We start from the raw sequence: 20,268 nt of genomic DNA on the forward strand, positions 1-20,268 counted from the left end.
GAACCGTCAGACACAGACAGCGGGACAGTGATGAGAAGCAGCGCAGCGCTCCCTCTCATCAGTGCTTTCAAATGTATTGGCTTCTGGGATGTTAATATATTTGACCTTGCGATCCTGAGCAGGGGGCCCAGTGCTGGCGGTGACACCGCGGGCAGCCGCTGCCATGCCCCACAAGCTCACGAGCCCCATAGCAGTGGCGTGGGAGGTTGCAAGGAGAGTACGGAATGTGGGGAGGTTGCAGGGACGCCACGCACTGTGCCTGCCCAGCAGGGCAGCTACATAACGTCTCCTCTCATGCCCGTCTACAAGGTGAACCTAAGATCCTGGTCTGTCGACGTGACATCACAGGAAGCAGCAAAATCCCGGCAGGAGCACGCACATGATGGCTCTGAGCCGGGGGAGAGGTGCTGACAGCAGGGTAGGTAGGTATACTTACCTGCTCCAATGTAGCCCAATAGTGAAATAATAATTATAATAAAAAATAACCCAGATAACCCCTTTAAATGCTGCTCAATGGGGGGTGGACTGAACATTTGCCCAATAACATGTTACTTTTGGTTTTATAATTTTTTTTTTTTTAAAGTTCATATTGTTACAAGCAATTTGCTGTTCATAGTTTGGCAATACCAATGATCTAGTGACCAGTCAGATTTTATGACCTCAGGGACCTGACAGCACACGGTGGCAAAGTAGCAGTCACATCCAGACCTCGAATATTCAGTGCCCAAAAACCCTTCTACCATATAAGCTAACACTAGTAATATAAATAGCACATGGTGGGGGGTAAGCCCGGTACAGAATTGTTATTGCTGCACAGGAGGGTCTTGTTACACCCATTTATTGCCTGTGGACTGGTTAACACCCCAATACATGTAGACCAAAACAGCTTGGGGTATACTGTAAGCTACCCGGAAGCGGCTATGCTAAAACTACAAGACTCTCTGGCAAAAATCTGCTTTATCCAAATTAGTTTTTTTTACTCATTTGTATCCCAGCACCACTATAGGGGTCCCATTATGACTCAATGTTTCCTTCACCCCCTGATGAGTCTGCAAACCATTTGTCACATCCATGTAAGCCTGGCTCTTTTACAAGACTTTCCACATGACTATTTAGGGCCCATTTCTTCAGAAGTTGGATAAGAAAAATATGTCGCTGTCCAGTTGTGCGCGTTTCTTCAGAAGAGAAAAATATGTCGCTGTCCAGTTGTGCGCGTTTCTTCAGAAGAGAAAAATATGTCGCTGTCCAGTTGTGCGCGTTTCTTCAGAAGGGCCCAATCACTTTTCTTTTTTTTTTTTTTTATTTTCTTGTAGTCAATGCCTTTTTTTTTATTTCCACCAAATTCTTCAAAAATGACACAGGCAGTTCAAGAATTTAGCAGAAAATAAAAAACACTTTTTTTTTGTCTTGAGTCTGTTTTGTGACTTTTTAGTGTAAATAGTTCCACTAGGATATCAAAACATTTGAGCTAAAATATCTGACATACATAAGATCACTCTGGGCCAGAGGGAATTGGAGTACCTTTGCCACAAAATGTAGCAACTTAAAAAAAAAATAAAAAAAAAAAAGCTGGAAACCCAAACATCGCCCATAATGGCGAACATTTGAAGAAAAAAAAATAATAAATAAATAAAATGAGACCATGTGCGCACGTTGAGTATTTGGTGGGTTGTTTACCTTCGTATTCGACGCCATAACCAGGAGGGGGTGATAAATACAGAAGTGGTGACGTGTTTCTATTATACTTTTACTCTGATTGTCCTACTCCTGGTTTTGGCTTACAAATACTGAGGTAAAAAAACTCACCAAATACTCAACGTGTGCACGTGGCCTGAAATAGTCTTCAAAAAAGGTGCAAAATAAGCAAATATAGACACAAAGGTAAAAGGAAAAATTAGATAAAAGTATGAATTCAATTAGGCCCACCACTTGCAATCAGCTGTCTTGGCGTCTTGTCCCTTGTGTTACTTGGCCAACTAGTATCCTACTCCACACTAAGGCCGGACTCACACTTGCAACTCGCATGAGTCTCGCATCGGCATCACCTGGCACGGCCCCACACTCTCCGGACAGGAGCACCTCAGCTGCATAGAAATACATGCAGCCGACCCACTCTTGTCAGGAGAGTGTGCAGCCCTACCGGGTGATACCGGTGTGAGACTTGCGCGAGTCTCTCGCAAGTGTGACTCCGGCCGCACACGTTGCTTTTTTTTCCGCGCGGAAAAAAACGCACCCTCTGGCAGAGGGGAGAATTGTAAACAATGCTTTTTGAGAAGCAACGCATCGAAAACGCATGCGTTTTTCATGCGTTTTTTTAGGTGCGTTTTTTAAGACTTGTCAGTGTTAATAAAGTTGGTTGAACACAGACCTTTGGAAAAAAAAAAACCTGTGATGTCATTTCCTTGTCCACATTCTGTTTGGATAAATGGGAGGGCTTGGAATGGAAGGAGCACCATTTGAATTTTGGAAAAGTTGAAATAAACTTCGCGCACCAAGCCCCTTAGGTACCTATACGTCAGAAAACCCCCACAAGTGACCCCATTTTGGAATCTGCACCCATCAAGGATTTTATTCAGGAGTATATTAAGCATTTTGAATCCACAGATACTTCACCCAAAATGTTGCTGTAGCAACAATATTCTCACTTTTAGGCCCGTTTCACACGTCAGTGAAAAACACTGACGTTTTTCACTGGCGTGTAAAACACGCACATGTCCCTCCGTGTGCCGTGAATCACGGCACACATGGGTTGTCTAAGTGCAATCCGGGCTCCGTTCTCCGTGGCCCGTGATTGCACTTAGAGATTAACTCACCTGCACCCGCTCCCGCTCTCCATGGTGCTGATCGCTCCCGCGGTGCAGCATCCGGCCGGCGCTGACCCCCGCAGCAGCTGCTTCCGGGTCGGCTGTGTCGTGCATCATGAATATGCGCGACAATAATGAGCCGGCTCAGAAGCAGCAAGCTGCACGGGCTGCAGAGGACATCGCTGGACGCCGGGTGAGTTAAAATGATTTTTTATTTTAAAAGCACGTTTTTTTCTGGCACGTGTTTCACGGACCACACCACTGCGTGGTCCGTGGAACATCAGTGATGCCAGAAAAAAATGGACATGTCTCCGTGCGGCAATCACGCACACGCGGGTACGCCGCATGGAGACACGTGCAGTGAAAAGTCACTGATGTGTGAGCAGACCCATTCATTATAATGGGTCTGCGTATGTCAGTGATCCTGGTACGTTTAAAAAAAAAGCACAAACGTACCAGAATCACTGACGTGTGAAAGGGGCCTAAGGCTATGTGGCCATGATCCAGCGACACGGCGTCTAGTACAGTGTCAGCCTTCCTGCAGCTGCCCATGCCCACGATTTGGGTTCAGGCTGCTGTGGAGCTCTATGCTACCTGCAGAGAACACTCTCGTCTCCGCAGCATAAATTGACATGCTGAGGCTCGGGAAGCCACGCTACCGGTCAGTTTATGCTGCGGAGAAAAGAAGCACAGTGGGCATGGGATCTCCAAAAATCCTTCCACTGTGCTTCTACTGCACAACGCAGCGTTATGGACGCAGGGAAAACACTCAGCGCCCATAACGCTGCAAACCCTGATTGTGGACACACAGCCTAAAAATGGATGTCAAATATATAGAACGTCCCACCCCCGCCTGCATATTCTAAGCTGGCACCTTTAGTACCTTTCATGTGGCACTAAAGGGTGCCTAGCTTAGTATTTATCCAATAAAAAAAAAAAAAATGAAAAAAATGGCGTGGGGTCCCCCCTATTTTTGATAGCCAGTCAGTCAAGGTAAAGCAGACAGCTGTAGCCTGCAAACCACAGCTAGCAGCTTCATCTTGGCTGGTGATCAATTTGGAGGGCTCCCCAGGCTTTTTTTTTTTATTTATAAATAAAGAATAAAAAAAAAAAAAAACGTGGGGTCCCCCCAAATTAGATCACCAGCCAAGGTGAAGCTGACAGCTGGGGTCTGGTATTCTCAGGGTGGGAAGAGCCATGGTTATTGGACTCTTCCCAGCCTAAAAATAGCAGGCCGCAGCCGCCCCAGAAGTGGCGCATCCATTAGATGCGCCAATCCTGGCGCTTCGCCCCAACTCATCCCGCGCCCTGGTGCGTTGGCTAACGGGGTAATAAATGGGGTTGATACCAGATGTGTAATGTCACCTGGCATCAAGCCCAGCAATTAGTGATGTCACGGCGTCTATCAGACACCCGACATAACTAATTGACAGTAAACAAAAGCAAAAAAAGACAACAAAAAATTTTTTATTAGAAAAAACACTCCCCAAATCATTCCCTTGTTCTCCAATTTAATAAAAAAAATGGGTCCGCAGAAATCCATTTGGATGTCCCACGTCGGCTCTGGACCTTCTAGAATATGGGGGCACGTTCAGGGAACGTATCCCCCATTTTCTAGGAGGGCAGACCCTCCATTTGAGGAGAGTGGGTGCAAAAATCTGCACCCACTCTCCCCGGGTCACAGCTGCAGAGTGCCGAGCAGCCAGCACAGCTCACACTGAACACAGTGCTGGCTGTCAGCTGCTCTGCACGTGACCGGCCAGCGTGCACTGTGAAGGAGGAGGGGGCCGCGGGGGATCAGCGCTGCAACCGGACAGGAATGTATGACACCGGGGGGAATAGGGGGTGAACGGGCAGGGCCTGGGTGCATTTTTCTGTCGCATGTCTCAAGGCACATGCGACAGATAACATAGGAGCAGGGCGGCCGGTGCGCTACTGTGCGCGCGGCCATGTTGGATTTTCGGGAGGGGTCGGGGGTCGGGGCGGGCACTTTGGCGACACCGGGGGCTTTGCCAGGAAGTGAGGTCAACAGGAAGCCTCTTGACCTCACTTCCAGGTAAATGCCTGCGCTCTGGCGTGCCGACAAAGCCCGCGGACCGCAACAAAAAAAGCAGGTCCATGCGGTGTAGCTGCGTTCTGACCCCACATCATTGATTTCAATGGGGGAGAGAACGCAGCCACAACGCACAAAAGTGACATGCTGCTTTTCTTTCCGCACCGATTTTTGGCATCCAAAACGCTGCGGAAAGAAACGCAGCATGTGCACTGATTTTTCAGCTTTCCCATACACTTTGCTGGGAAAGCTGAACGCATGCAATTTGCCACTGAAACGCTGCGGTTCAAAACGCAGCGTTTCCGCGGTAAAAAAACGCAACGTGTGCACACAGCCTAAAACTCCTCTCTGAAGAAGGGTGTCCTTTACTTTTGGCTAGACTGTTTTCCCTGAAACAATTGCACGGTTTCTCACAAGACAAAGCTGCAGGCAGCCATGATTTCCTATGTTGTAGACATGCAGAGGAGCTGTAGCATAAGGCCATGTGCGCACCAGAAATTGACTTTTTCTCAAGGGAAATCCGGACCCTCTTAAAGAATCCCGCACCTGCGGTTAAACACCACAACGGAATCTGCATGTGGTTTTGGTGCGGATTTGCCGCAGTTTTTCCATTATTTATGGCAAAAACTGCAGGTGCCTGTGGAAAAGAAGAGACATGTACATTAATTCTGCAGCGGAAATTCCACGGGTAAATCCGCAGGTATAAAAAAAAAAAAAAAAAAACGCAGTATATGTACAGCATTTTTTTTTTATACCCATAGGTTTTGCTGGTGAATGACTGCAGCAATGTTAGACACATTTTCTGCAGCAAATCTGCAGCGTGCGCACATAGCCTTACATGGTGCTCTTCTCAATGAGTGGGCAGCCATGTAACACAAGATCCCCATCTGCTTGTAACCATTTATAATAACTTTGTTAGTATTACATTTAAGAATTCAAAAACAAATGCTATCACGCAATGCATAGGGTAAAAAAAAAAAAAAAGACCACCAATTGCAGTATCATGTAAGGATATAGGTTACAATTGCTTTTGGATTTATTTGTACACTGAAATAAATTTGGCCATAACTGTCTCCTTCATTCCAGGATGAATTTGTACAAGTAGATATATTGAGTGAAGAAGAATCATTAAGACAGGAGATAGAGAAGTACAAGGTATGTGGCCTCTTCATATTGAGTTACCATTGGGGGTGGGGTTGTACAGTGTTGGCGTTCTATGCTGGTTTAGAGGTTGTGTATCTTGGGTAAGTTACTTGCTTTTCTAATGTATAATGGCCAGACTAGATGTAGTGTTGATGATTTAGCTATAGTCCATTGTTTACAGCTGTCTATAAGCTGGCTCAGTGGGCACATATCCACAGCTTTGTATATCTCACCAGTGTGGGGGAGGGTGGCTACACCTAGGAGATACATTACCTAATCAGGTAGCATTCAGTGACGTCACTCACACTTCCATTTATGGGCGCATCCTGTGAACGCTGAAGACACCATCTCCTGCCCGGGGGGCGATGACGACATCCCCAGAAGCCTCTTACAGCTGGCGGCGACCTTCAGTATCATGTTCTCCTAATCACACAGGCAGAGAGCAGGTGTCATATCTTGTATGTTACAGCATTCCCCGATATGACGCATTGCTTGCATTATTCCCTCAAGTGCTGCTGATAGGAAACGACAAAAACAGAAACTGCCATATATCACAGTCATAGTGCCGTCATCTCTGAGGATTGTCTCCGTGGTCAGGGAAAAGGGCCAAGAAACTCAATTGTTACATACGGATGTTCGCCTACAGTGAGTGATGGTCTAGATATGGAGTCGCCGATTATATGGACACGGGGAAGGAGATAATTGACCTTTAAAGGGAACCTGTCATGTGAAGAACAAAATGCTATGAACCTGCAGATATGGGGTTATTTGACAAGTTAATAGCGATTTGAACCTGCCCAGCACATCAAACCTCCCTGCTGGAAGGAAATTAACTTCAAGCTACTAAAACTGCGGATTAACCCACGATATGCAGGTTAAGGCTATGTGCATACACTGAGTATTTGGTTGCAGAAATTTCTGCATCTTCTGGCAGAAAAAAACGCATTTCGGTGTATTTTCCATGCATTTGGGGTGGAAAAACACTGGCAAAAACGGTGAAAGAATTGACATGCTGCAAATTAAGTAGTCCTCTAATGATAATCTACTGCCGATTAATCAGTGATTTTATAAAAGCTAAACCTCGCAGTCCAGAAAGTGATACTGCTGGAATCAGGGTCTCTTTTCCAGCATCATGCTGCTCTCAGATTAGGTGGAAAAAAACCTGGTGACAGAGCCCCTTAAATGGCCCGTATAGACCAGCCAACCACGTTTCTGTGCACAGAACAATTACTAATACAGTCGTTCTGTGCACATAAGATGTTATTGGAGCACATTATCTGCTTACACCGGACAACGTACTGCCAAATGTTAGAATTTTTAAGGCCGAAGAACGGACTTTTTGCTAGTTCATTGTTTGATATAGAGTCAGAAGTCCAGAAACGCTTGCTACAAATCATTCGCCCATTGAAGGCGTCATAGCTATGTTCACACAGGACATATTTTTTTTTTTTTGCATTGGTTATATGCAAAATACCTGCTAATAAAACAGCTTTTTAACAGTATCAGCAAAACCCGAGATTACAAACATCTTATGCACACACTCGATATTTTTCTGACAAATGGAAAACTGCTGCAGTTTTGAAAGAAGCGGCACGTCAGTCCTTTCAGCAACTTTGCTTTTCTTCACCATTGAAAGCTATGAGTTTGTTAAATGAAACAACTATTTAAACAGAAGTGACTTACAATGTAAGACTATTCAACGTCAGAACGAGACACCACAGACATAAACGTACATTGTAAATGAGACTTCCGGCTTATGTATAGTGTAGCAGGACCGGCACGGTGGCTCAGTGGTTAGTACTGTTTCTTTGCGGTGCTGGGTTTGAATCCCACCAAGGAAAACATCTGCAAGGAGTTTGTATGTTCTCCCTGTGTTTGTGGGTTTCCTCCCACACTCCAAAGACATACAGATAGGGAATTTAGATTGTGAGCCCCAATGGGGACAGTGTTTTGCTGATGTATGTAAAGCGCTGTGGAATCAATAGCACTATATAAGTGAATAAATATTTGTGGTGATGCCACTGAAAAGACGACCGGCTCTGGACACCAGAAAGAGCGGTGGTAGCCGAGTATATTAAAGGGGTGGTTCACCCATATTTTCTATTTTCTAGATCGATATGTTGAGAAACCTTGTGTTGGCTATAGTGCCTGTGAGCAGCACTATTGCAGACCGCTGTTCCCTACACTCTTTTACCCCTGGGCTCCGTGACCTCGGGGATTCGGTGATGTCACGTAAAGTTCCTGTTAACCTGACATCACTGTGGCCGGCCGCAGTGTTTGTGAGTGATGGGCTTTGGACGGTGTTTCACCGCTTGTCACAGCCCATCTGCTCCCTCACAGCCGAGCACTGCACGCAGGAGACACACTGGGCTGTGACGAGCGGTGAAACACAGTCCATAGCCCATCACTCACAAAGACTGCGGCCGGCCCCGGTCTTCCTGACGCACTGTGCTGTGGGCGGTGTTTCACCGCTCGTCACAGCCCGGAGTGTCTCCTGCTTGCAGCGCTTGGCTGTGAGGGAGCAGATGGGCTGTGACGAGTGGTCAAACACAGTTGACAACCCATCACGCACAAACACTGCGGCCGGCCGCAGTGATGTCAGGGTAACAGGAACTTTACGTGACATCACCGGATCCAGGAGGTCACGGAGCCCGGGGTTCAGGCATGGGAACAGCGGTCCACAATAGCCCCTCTCACAGGCACTATTGCCAACACAAGGTATTTGAGAGAAACAGTTTCTCAACATATCGATCTAGAAAATAAAAAAAATATGGGTGAACCACCCTTTTAATACACTTACATTACAGTACACAATTAAAAAGGGACTGTTACCAGGTTTTTGCCACCTAATCTGAGAGCAGCATAACGTAGGGGCAGAGATCCTGATTCCAGCGATGTGTCACTTACTGGGCTGCTTAGTGTAGTTTTGATAAAATCACTCTTTAATCAGCAGATCATCATTACAGGACTACTTGTCTTGCTGTCAGGTAGTCCAGCATATTCATGAGCTCTGTATAACTGCTAGATCTGCAGCAGAGAAAAGTCATTGTATCAAAATGACAGCAAACAGATCAGTAACTGACATCACTGGAATCCGGGTCTCTGTCTACATTATGCTGCGCTCAGATGGGGGCAAAAACCTGGTGAAAATCCCTGTAATAAAAAAAAAAAAAAAAAAATGTTAGTGGGAGTGCTTCTTTAATTTCAGAGAACCACACCCATCGCCCCATGATTAGCTGGACCTACTACAATTTTCAACAAATCTCATCTCTGTGCTTCCCAGAAAAAAAAAAGATAAGAAAAACAAAACACTTTTTTCCTAGTAAAATCAATATTTATTAACATACAAATAAAATCTGAGTATTACAGTAAAACAAGCAACTTTAAAAACCCTACAAAGCATTTACGTTATAAAAGTAACACAAAAGGCAACTTTAAAGCAAACACACAATGTAAAACTCCACGTGGTGAAATGTAAAAACAGAACAAAGACGTGTAAGAAGTGACCGAGGAGCAAGACATGGCTGCGGACTCCGTACGGCCACTGCTACACGTGTGATATATGTGGGGGGTTGCACTCGTTCTGCAAAAAACTATAGGCCTTGTGCATAGAAACTAATGTTGCCCATAGCAACCTATTAGATGAAAAGTACTGTGATTAGTATCTCATCCTAGTTTATATACTCAAGGCTCCATGTACCTCAATGTAAAGGTCATCACTATCCACTATTTTTCTTCAGATAAAGCATTGACACCCTGTGACTTAGTGTAAACAACAAAACATTAGTGTAACATACTTCAAAAAAACAAACGCTTAAGGGGGTTGACTAATAATGGCTGGTTCTGCCCTAATAACCATTGGTGGTCTCCTTCAGATACCTTCTGTACAGTAACATCTGTAGTGTACAGCGCTGATGAAGCACCATTCCCTGTATAGGAGGTGTCTGAAGAAGGCCGCGGCCGGTTACCTCAGGTGTCACAGCAGACGAGAGCCATAACTATAGCACCCCTTTATTACACAAGTATTTGCAACACGTGAAACCCCAAATAACTGAATACATGAGACAGGTAAAGGGTGACCCTAGCCACCTACAAAAGCTAAGGACAACCCCACAATATATAGTGGTATGGTGAGGAAACAGGAAAGGAGCCAGCCATTTTGTTACCCATGCTGCGAGGTTGGCCACTACGTCTACACTAATGGCCTATCCTTAGGATAATGTCTGATTTGTAGGGTATCGGACCCCGGCCAATCAGCTGTTGCTAGCCAGAAAGGTCAGCTCCAGAGCTGGCCCGCCAACTGTTAGCAGCCGTGGCCGGGTACTGCACATTCGCCTCTCGTTCAAATCAATCGTAGGCGTATGTGCAGTACCCCGCCGTGGCCACCATCAGAGGACGGGACATCTCCAGAACAGAGCATTCCTGCTGCCACCGGGACCGAGAACAGCTAATCGGCAGAGGTTGGGTGTCAGACCCTGGCCCATGAGACATTATCCTAAGGGTACATCAATGTAAAAGTAGTGGCCAACCTCTTAGACCAAGGCTGGAATCGCCTACTGAAGACACTGCCATAGAAAGTGAACCCAACCCCCAGCATGTGCATGCAAAATGGCTGCCTCTGTAGTGAAAAGTATGATCTAGGACTAAGATGCAAGATAAACCACTGCAAAAACTCCTTTGGTGAAGAAAGAATATTACAAAATACATGTATTTTCTTGTGCAATAGCCCTTAGTAACAGCCAAGACTCATGCATTATGAGCTTCCCGCAGAACATTGTCATATAAGGCTATTCGAGATCCGCGCAGGAAGCCATTGCTGCACTGTACCGCTAACCTGAATAATGTTATAGTATACATGGTCACATGTGAAAACCGTCACAGTATGGGGGTCTATAGTTCACATGACATTTATATAGGTAATGCATAGATTATATGGATTGCTATAGAGAAAGCTAAGTTGTGCGGTAAACACCAGAGAAGCCTGGCCAGACCTAACGTTTATATACAGCTTTCGTAAACTATGTGAACCCTTATTGCAGTCACTAGGTGTAGTATGGATTGGAAATGGGAGTCTACACCTAGTTGTAAACTACAAGTCCCACAATGACTACTGTAGCTTCCTCCCCAAATGAACTAACTAAATACCAACACAGAACGATGCTCCGCTGTTAATGATCTTTTATGCTGCATAAAAGATAATTTCACCCGACGATCAAAGTTTTGCTGATTCATCAGGTGATCGGCAGCCTGTTTAAGGGGCATTTAGATGTCAGTGCCAATCGGTCCGTGCATGCACCGCAATCGATGGGCTGCCCATGCCTCTGACTCGAGGATCACAGCCTTAGCGGGCTTCACATCAGCGGTATTCTGCCGCAATGTCGGATCTGGCACAAATGTGTTTCACTTAAATGCATTTCCTATGGACTCCCGGCAAGTTCCGGTCACATGCGGTTATGTACGACACATGCAACCGCATGTGACCGGAACTTGCCGCGAGTCCATAGGAAACGCAGCATTGAAGTGAAACGCATGTGTGTCGGATCCGGCATTGCAGCGGAATACCGCTGATATGAAGCCCGCCAGATATACGAGGCTGTGACACCCAGTAAGGAGACCTGCAGCCAGTCCATGCTCAGACCGATTTGCAGAGATGTCCGAATTAACCCTTACACAGGAATAATTGTGAAAATTTTTTTTTTTTTTTTTTTAGAATGCTCATTCACAATTTCAGTGTAAATACAGCCTTAAGGGTGCTTTACACGCTGCGACATCGCTAGCGATCTCATTAGCGATGTGACACACCAGATCGCAGATAAGATTGCAGAGATTGCACATAGGTCATTTTTGTAGCGCCGGTCACATGTGCAATCTGGCGTGTTACATCGCTAACGAGATCGCTAGCAATGTCGCAGCGTGTAAAGCACCCTTTAGTCTATCTTCAGCACAGTATGACCAATAATTAGCAGCAGCTGCTGTAGAACTACAACCCCCAGCATGCCCAGAAAGCCACAAGCTGGGAGAGGTAGTTACATCACAATCAGATAGGTGGATTGCAGACCGATGCTTTAAAACATTAGTTTTAGAAAAAGCTACACAGGGTTAATAAATTAAAACCGTTCCAAAAATTATACATACATCAATAGGCGGTATATACTTGTAAGGGCATTAAAGGGGCTCCCAGCCTCTTCAGAAGCCAGTGCGCCTAGCCCAATAATCTGCCGAATACTACTGGTCCAGTAAACAATATGGCCACCTGTATTGTGCAGAAGCAACCAGTAACAGTTTGTTATAATAAAACAGTAATTATATGCTTTAGATTGTAGCTCCATTTTGGAAAAAGTCAATATAGGGTTAAAAGTCAATAGCAAGTAAGAACCTTGAACCTGAAAATGCTTACCATCACTTGCATTTACTTGAGGGGGGAGGCTATTACCCCATGGGCGTTTTCAAAAGTGGTACTCCGAGTCCTAAAACCCCATTATTGAAGACAATGGGATCGGTAAAAGTTGGAAGTGGTCAGGGGGCAATGGGGCTTTCTAGATGGACTCTCCCCTTTAAATATTTTCATTAGTAAGAACTGCAAATATGGAAAGTGAGACGGGACTAGAAGTGGGGCCAAGGATAGAATTACAGCATAATGATACAGGCAGTGGGAATGAACAGCGAGTGTCCATAAAGGTCTATTAGATGCTCTCCATGGCTTTAAACTCACTAAGAGCCTGCACGGGGTTGACATGCTTTTTCTGAGATGCCCGCTTGATCTTGGTTTGGGTCTCGTCAGGTTTCTCTCTCTTGACAAGGGGCTTCTTTTCAGGAGCTTTCATTTTCCAAGACACTGCAGGAAGGTTCAGAGAAGCCATGCCTTGGGACCTCTGATATTTGGTGGAGGCCACATAAGATGCCTTCACAGTTTGCACCACAGCATTCATCAGATTCTTGGCAGCTTGTATGAGGGACATGGCACTGTCCGCTCCGGAGACCACCAACTCACCACCAAGATTCTGGACTTCTGCCTTGACCTTGCTGCAAATATTTAACTGGTGGCAATATAAGGCAATGCGTTGGAGATAGGCCAAGAGGTCCTGTTTGCAGGTAGAGTCAGGGCAGTGGTCAGCAATGGTGCGCCCCAGTTTATCCATCCGTGATCCAGCCTCTGCAATTTTCTTGGCTGCGCCAATAACGTCAGAAGCATTTTTGAGGGGTCCTTTGCCCCTTGTAAAGTCGGTCATTTCCATCATGATCATGCACATCTGCTTGGCCAGGACAATAATGTCATTTCCGCTGTCATCCCATTTGGATACTTCAGCATCCAACTTGCTCTTTTCTTCTTGGAAGCTTGCCACCTGTTCAGCAATTTTAGCTTTTTGCTCCTGCGGAAGCTGAGCCATGATGGCCCTGGCACTCTGCCCATTAATGAGCTGATCATCTTCAGTCTGGACGCTGGTACGACTTCTCACATCAAAGTCCTCAGTCTCAAAATCAGAATCATCCAGTTCTTCGGGGGTCCTGATCATGAGCACGGCTTTACGGATGTCACGGATGCCATCGTACACCAGTCTGGAAGCGTCAATGAATTCATTCTCATCCACTGGTTGGTTGGAGTCTCCGGTAAGCGCACTAGCAGCAGCTTCTACTTGCTCAGCAAACCGAGGCATGACAGTGTCTGACAAGAGTTTGGTGGCCTCAACTACCTTCTCTGTGTAGATGCCAGCCTCGTAGTTTTCCATTTCAGCTGTGACAACATGGATGACTCTTGCCGCACGACCACGGATTGCACCAGCTGTACGATCAAGTCCATCAACATCTCGCTCCTGGAGAGCGATAACACACTTGTTTACATCTTCCAATATGTGGTTCTCTGAGACTGCCAAGAAGTCATCGATGGAGGTGATGTCATCCACAGCATCCGTCAAGATACACACTTGTTTCTCCCACTGCTCCTTGAAAATGTCCATATTGTCCATGGCTACTTTACTATGTGGTTTGGCTGCCAATGCCAAGGCTGCGTTGATGACCTGAGGGCAGAGCGCTTCAAGCTGGTTAGCAGACATACGGACAATTTTAACTCCATCTTCGTTGTTGGATATGGAGCACGCCAAGTTTGCCACTTCAATCAATTTTGTTGCATGCTCACGGAAAACTTGGGCGTACTCTTTGACTTCTTTCTCATTCCCATTTTTGGCAGCCTCGATCAAGACCAGAAGGGGCACGTTGGTTTCAAGAAATGAGTCAGAAACATGATCCATGACCGCTTTACGTAGCTGCCTGCGCAAGTCTCTGGTCTTCCGGGTCATTCGGTCTATGGCGACATTGAGGGCATCGCTCCTTTCTTTACGGCCAGTATTTCCCATGTATTCGGTGAGGAGATCCTGCAGGGCTTGTCTCACAGAGTTACATTCGGCCACGATTCGCTCGCGGCGGTCATCACGGGTGCAGGCAGAATCAGCCATTAGGGCGGCACCACTGATGATGCTCTCCAGGCGTTCCTCCAGAGATGGCCTGAAGCGCTCTTCGCTGAAACCTTGGGGGTCCATGATGATCTGTTTATCAAAGTTATTTAAGGCAATGGCCAGCTCGCCGCCATGCTGGGCCGGGGTCTCCTCAGAGCTGGTGGCCTGGGCAGCGTTGGAGATACCAGTCACGGCTTGCTGGAGCTGTTTATAGACGAGATCACGGTTAGCTCTGTAGGCGGCTACATCAGGGTGCTGGAGACAGGCCTGGGTGGCACTGTACAGGATGGGCAGGTTCTTCTGCAGGATGCCCCTGGCGGCTGCCATCTGATCCCGGTGCCCACCATCCTTCAGCTCCTGCTGGCGCTTGGCAGTCATGGCTTGCAGCTTGTCCACCTCTGCCTTCAGGGCCTTGTACTGGATGCCCAGGTCCTGCTCTGTGCCCGCATTCCTCAGCTTCACAATGCCCTCCTCCACCACCTTCAGCTGCACCAGCAGTTTGTACACATCGGCCATGTCTGCCAGGATGAGCAGCCGGGTGACGGCGGACAGCAAGGTGCGGGCGGCTCGGACTACATTGCCCCTCTTCACCGAGGAGCAGGGGTCGTCAGCAAAGTCCCCGGAGGCAGACCTCATCAGCTCACCCTGGCTGCGGACATCCTCCACGGCGGCCGCCAGCTCCTCCCGCAGGAACTGGCTTTCTCGGGCGATCTTGTCTCCGCTCTCCAGGAAGTTCTGCGTGGCTTGCTCCACGGAGGCGGCCAGCACCTTGGCTTTCTTGGAGCGGCCCTTCTTCTTGGCGGACGGGCCTTTGCTGCTGGTGTTGACCAGGGTGGTGACCTGCGTTACCAGCGGCTCCAGCAGCCGCTCCACGGCCAGAGTGCGGATCTCCAGGGACTTCGGGTCCCACTTGAAGTTGATGTCGGCGGTGTGGACGCTCATGGCTGCGCCGTCTGTGCTCTGGCGGCTGAGAGTGACTGAGTGCGAGCAGGTGAAACTAATGTGAGAGAGCGGGGGAGACTCCTCCCTGACCGAGCAGTATTGTTCCCAGGGAACAGGGGCCGGGAACTTCCGGCTCACCTCACCCCCCTCCTCCTACATTCCCTCACCCACCCGGGAAAAGGCCGTGACGTCACGCGGTACACCCGCGGGCGGCTCCCAGCACGTGACTGGGCGCAGTGCAGGATGCGGGACGTGTATTGTATGCAGGGAGGTGCTGGACGTGCTGGGGCTTGTTGTCCTACAGCTCCAGAAAATGGCTCTCGTAAGGTCTCAGGCAATTTACTTAAAGGGACAGGATCGTATGCACCAAAGTGTCCATGAGATGGCGCCGTATAGAGCAGCTGTGTGGGGCACTGAAATGTGAGCCAAACCGAGACGTGTCCCATAGTCAGTCCCCAGAGGCGTGTGGGGCTCCACGACATGGAGCACAGGTAGCAAAATGCCATGCTACAGCAGAGCCGCTACTACAGCAAATGCGCCTGTGCGACTAGAGCTGAGCGGACCCGTGCACATTCGGGGGGGGGATGAGCGGACCTGTGAACGCTCTGGGGGGATGAGCGGACCTGTGAACGCTGTGGGGGGATGAGCGGACCCGTGCACATTCGGGGGGGCGGGCATGAGCGGACCTGTGAACGCTGTGGGGGGATGAGCGGACCTGTGAACGCTGTGGGGGGATGAGCGGACCTGTGAACGCTGTGGGGGGATGAGCGGACCCGTGGACGTTCGGGGGGGAATGAGCAAACCTGTGGATGTTCGGGGGGATAAGGGGACTCCTGGATGTTCGGGGGGGGATGAGCGGACCCGTGGACGTTTGGGGGGGATGAGCGAACCTGTGGATGTTTGGGGGATGAGCAGACCCATGGACGTTTGGGTTTAGCCGAATTTTAGTTGAAAGTTCGGTTCAGGGCCCAGACTTGACCCTGAACCCCCACATAAGTAAATGAGGACGTGAACTTTAGTGCTGTAAGGCCGGGACCACACGATCAGGATTAGCAGCATATTTGATGCAGAGTGTTTTCGCTGCGTCCAAAAATCTGCCTTCTACAGTAGAAGCACAGTGGAAGGGATTTATAGAAATCTGCCCACTGTGCTTCTTTTCTCCGCAGTGTGTAGTGACAGGCAGAGACTAGAGGGTTCTCAGCGGGGAGAATACAGCCAAAGTCCACAGCGCCCAGAACTCTGTTCGTGGGCAAGGATGTTGCGTTTTTCCGCGGAAAGCACTTGCATCTCCGCAGGATGGATGACACTTGTGTCTAGGACTCAGTGTCTATGGATTGTGTGATCCTTCATTCATCAATTTATTGATTAAAAAAAAAATCTGGAAGTTCTGACATAATCCATTGGGCTAATGTCCCAGGATTGCCATCAATTCTTATGGAGTTTCGTTCTGAAATTGATTGGTCACTCCCGGTCACGCTCGTGAGAAATTCCATACCTTCCGCTGACCGGGAGCCTCATTCTCACAACATTCTCAGAACAAAGCTCCACAGGAATTGATGACTATCGTGGGACTTTACACCATTGGATTCCGTCAGAACTTCAAGATTTTTTTTTTAATTACCGTAATAAAATGGTGAACTAAGTATTGTATGTGTTTTTTTTCTCTGTGTGTGTTTTTAACTCAACGCTTGCCAGGTTAGTAATGGGGGTGTCTGACGCCTATCGAATATAACCCCTGGGCTTGATGCCAGCTGGCAGTACACAGCTGACATCAACCCCAAAAGTATTACCGTAATTGCCACCGCACCAGGGCAATCGGGAAGAGTACCGTCCGTGCCTTATACAGACAGACGAGCACCATCTGTGTATTATACAGGCAAGTGACGTCCATTTATTATATAGACAAGTGCTGTCCGTGCATTATACAGACTAACGCTGTCTGACCATTATACAGACAACTGCAATCCATGCATTATAAAGATGAGCGCCGTCCGGGCATTCTACAGACGAGCGCCGTCCGGGCATTCTACAGACGAGCGCCGTCCGGGCATTCTACAGACGAGCGCCGTCCGGACATTCTACAGACGAGTACCGTCCGCGCATCCTACAGTCGAGTGCCGTCCGCGCATCCTACAGACGAGTGCCGTCCGCGCATCCTACAGACGAGTGCCGTCCGCGCATCCTACAGACGAGTGCCGTCCGCGCATCCTACAGACGAGTGCCGTCCGCGCATCCAACAGACGAGTGCCGTCCGTGTAAAAATCAGGAGCACACAAAAAATCACATTCTGTATGGATGTGGTTTTTAACATAGGAAACAATTTGGTCGCGTACATTTTTTAAGTGTTGATGTATAAAGACGGATGTGACAAGGATGGAATATAGATGACAATACAGAAGAAAAGCATTTATTTTATTCCATAGGAGAGGTCATCAATATCAGATTAGTGGGGGTCCATCTCGTTGGACCCCCACAGCTCCGCTGTTAGCAGCTCTGGCAGCAGTTAGGTGTACATCAAGCTGCACTGTGAGGCCCCCTTCACACGCACATGTCTCCGGTACGTGTTCGGTCCGTTCCTGCATGTGCCGGAGACACGGACACACGTACTCCAATGTTAATCAATGTATGGAGTTACACGTGCGTTATTCCATACGGTGCGTGTGTCCGTGTGCGTGATACGTTTGTCCGTAAAACATGCATGTCCTCACGGAACGCACACACGCACCCATTAAACTCAATGGGTCTGTGAGCACACGTACGTGACACGGATGCATCTCCGTATGGTCCGTGTCCATTTTGTGCTTTTTTGAAGCGAAGTCGGTCATTCTTTTTTTTCTGTGTATGTCAGTCAATCTCCCTCAGTCCGTCAGTCGGTCTCTCCCCCTCTCTCATACTCACCGATCACCGGCGTGGTGCTGCACAGCTGTTAAAAAAGCTCCGGCGGCTGTTCCTATTTTGAAAAAGCCGGCCGCTCATTATTCAATCTCGTATTCACTGCTTTCCCCGCCCACCGGTGCCTATGATTGGTTGCAGTTAGACACGCCCCCACGCTGAGTGACAGCTGTCTCACTGCAACCAATCAAAGCTGCCGGTGGGCGGGTCTATAGCAGTAAAAAAAAAAAATATTTTAAAAAAAATGACGTGTTGTCCCCCCCAATTTGGATACCAGCCATTGTAAAGCCACACGACTGAAGGCTGGTATTCTCAGGATGGGGAGCTCCACGTTATGGGGAGCCCCCCAGCCTAAAAATATCAGCCAGCAACCGCCCAGAATTGCTGCATCCATTATAGGTAACAGTCCCGGGACTCTACCCGACTCATCCCGAATTGCCCTGGTGCGGTGGCAATCGGGGTAATAAGGAGTTAATGGCAGCAACCCATAGCTGCCACCAAGTCCTAGATTAATCATGGCAGGCGTCTCCCCAAGATACCTTCAATGATTAACCTGTAAGTTAAAGTAAATAAACACACACAGTCAAAAAATCCTTTATTTGAAATAATAAACAATAACAAACACTCTCATTCACCACTTTATTAAGCCCCAAAAACTCATCCATGTCCGCTGTAATCCACAGAGCTCCCGCGACGCTCTCAGCTCAGCTACATGAAGCTGACAAGACCTGCAGTAGAACACCGCCGCTCCTGTCAGCTCCACACAGCAACTGAAGTGAGTCGCGCGATCAGCGATGACGTCACTCAGGTTACTCGTGGCCAACGCTGGATCCTCCAACTGTGACAGCAAGTCACCCGAGTGACTGAAGTAAGCTGCACGATCAGCGTTGAAGTCACAGGTGAGTTGCAGACTCGGGTGGAGGACTCCAGCTGGCCTCGGGTAGCCTGAGTGACAGCAGCGCTAATCGCGCTGCTCACTTCAGTCACTCAGGGGGTTAGTGGTCACCAGTGAGTCTTTCACCGGTGACCGCTAATCAGTACGCGACACACAGACAGAGCCGCGGTATGACAATGAAGTCGTGTGAAGTTCACCCGAGTTCATTCTCATCGTGCGACTCTGTCTGCTGTCAGCGGGCATGTAACAACATCATTTTGCATCACACACGGATCATTTCACACGGACAACACACGGACATTACACGTACGTATCTCACGCACCCACGGACATTCCACACGCACACACGGCTAGCATACGCCATCACACGGATGTCACACGTACCGGAAAAATGGACATAAAATACGGAACACGGATCCGAAAAACGGAACGTAAGACACACATGTGTTTTTCACGTGCGTGTGAAGGGGGCCTGAAGCTCACTTTAGTGTGTAGCAGCCATTGCTGAGTACCGCAGATCAGCTCTCATTCAAGAGAATCTGTAGTACCCCACTGCTACACATTGAATAGAGCATTGTAGTGCAAATCTGATCAGTGTTTACATCCAGTTTCTGCCAGAGCTAATATCCGCTGATTGGTACACATACTGGGTATCGTACCCACACAAACCTGTTAATGACAACCTAAGGATAGGTCCTACAAAAAATACTAGACCTACACACCTTTTTTATTGAATACAAAAGGTTCACAAATGCGCTATGTGGCCCATATACAGACATATACAGTATATACACAATGCGGCAGTACACTGAGCTTACTGACCACATGCATATTGCTTGTATAAACATTAAAAATGTAAAGTACTTACTTAGTGATTTTTGATCAAAGAGTACAAAGCCTCCAACCAGGTCAAGGAGGACCTTTTAATATGGATGGTCCCTAAATGCTATTGTCCTACCTTTCCATATGCTGCCACACCATGTTGATATCAATAGCTAAACCAGTCCCATTCTCTGTCAATGCTGATGCGTGGACATAAACAGTGACTGGCTCACCTTTATAAATGACCAGGCAGCCGGAACCTGCACA

General features: G+C 47.8%; 1 protein-coding gene and 1 pseudogene across 3 annotated transcripts in view; one reads left to right on the forward strand and one right to left on the reverse strand.

Moving 5' to 3' along the window:
* IFI35 (interferon induced protein 35) overlaps positions 1 to 20,268 on the forward strand; it is a 115,713-nt gene that overhangs the window by 55,857 nt on the left and 39,588 nt on the right. For 2 of the 3 annotated variants that reach the window (XM_075349965.1, XM_075349966.1), the window contains one exon: positions 5,944 to 6,012. In XM_075349965.1, the coding sequence (XP_075206080.1) occupies positions 5,944 to 6,012 (69 nt within the window). Of the gene's footprint in view, positions 1 to 5,943; positions 6,013 to 15,746; positions 15,884 to 20,268 lie in introns of those variants that run through there. The other variant, XM_075349967.1, reaches the window with a different exon arrangement.
* On the reverse strand, positions 9,313 to 15,541 carry LOC142311488 (catenin alpha-1 pseudogene; annotated as a pseudogene).

This window comes from Anomaloglossus baeobatrachus, chromosome 5, assembly GCF_048569485.1.
Source record: "Anomaloglossus baeobatrachus isolate aAnoBae1 chromosome 5, aAnoBae1.hap1, whole genome shotgun sequence".
NCBI lineage: Eukaryota > Metazoa > Chordata > Amphibia > Anura > Aromobatidae > Anomaloglossus > Anomaloglossus baeobatrachus.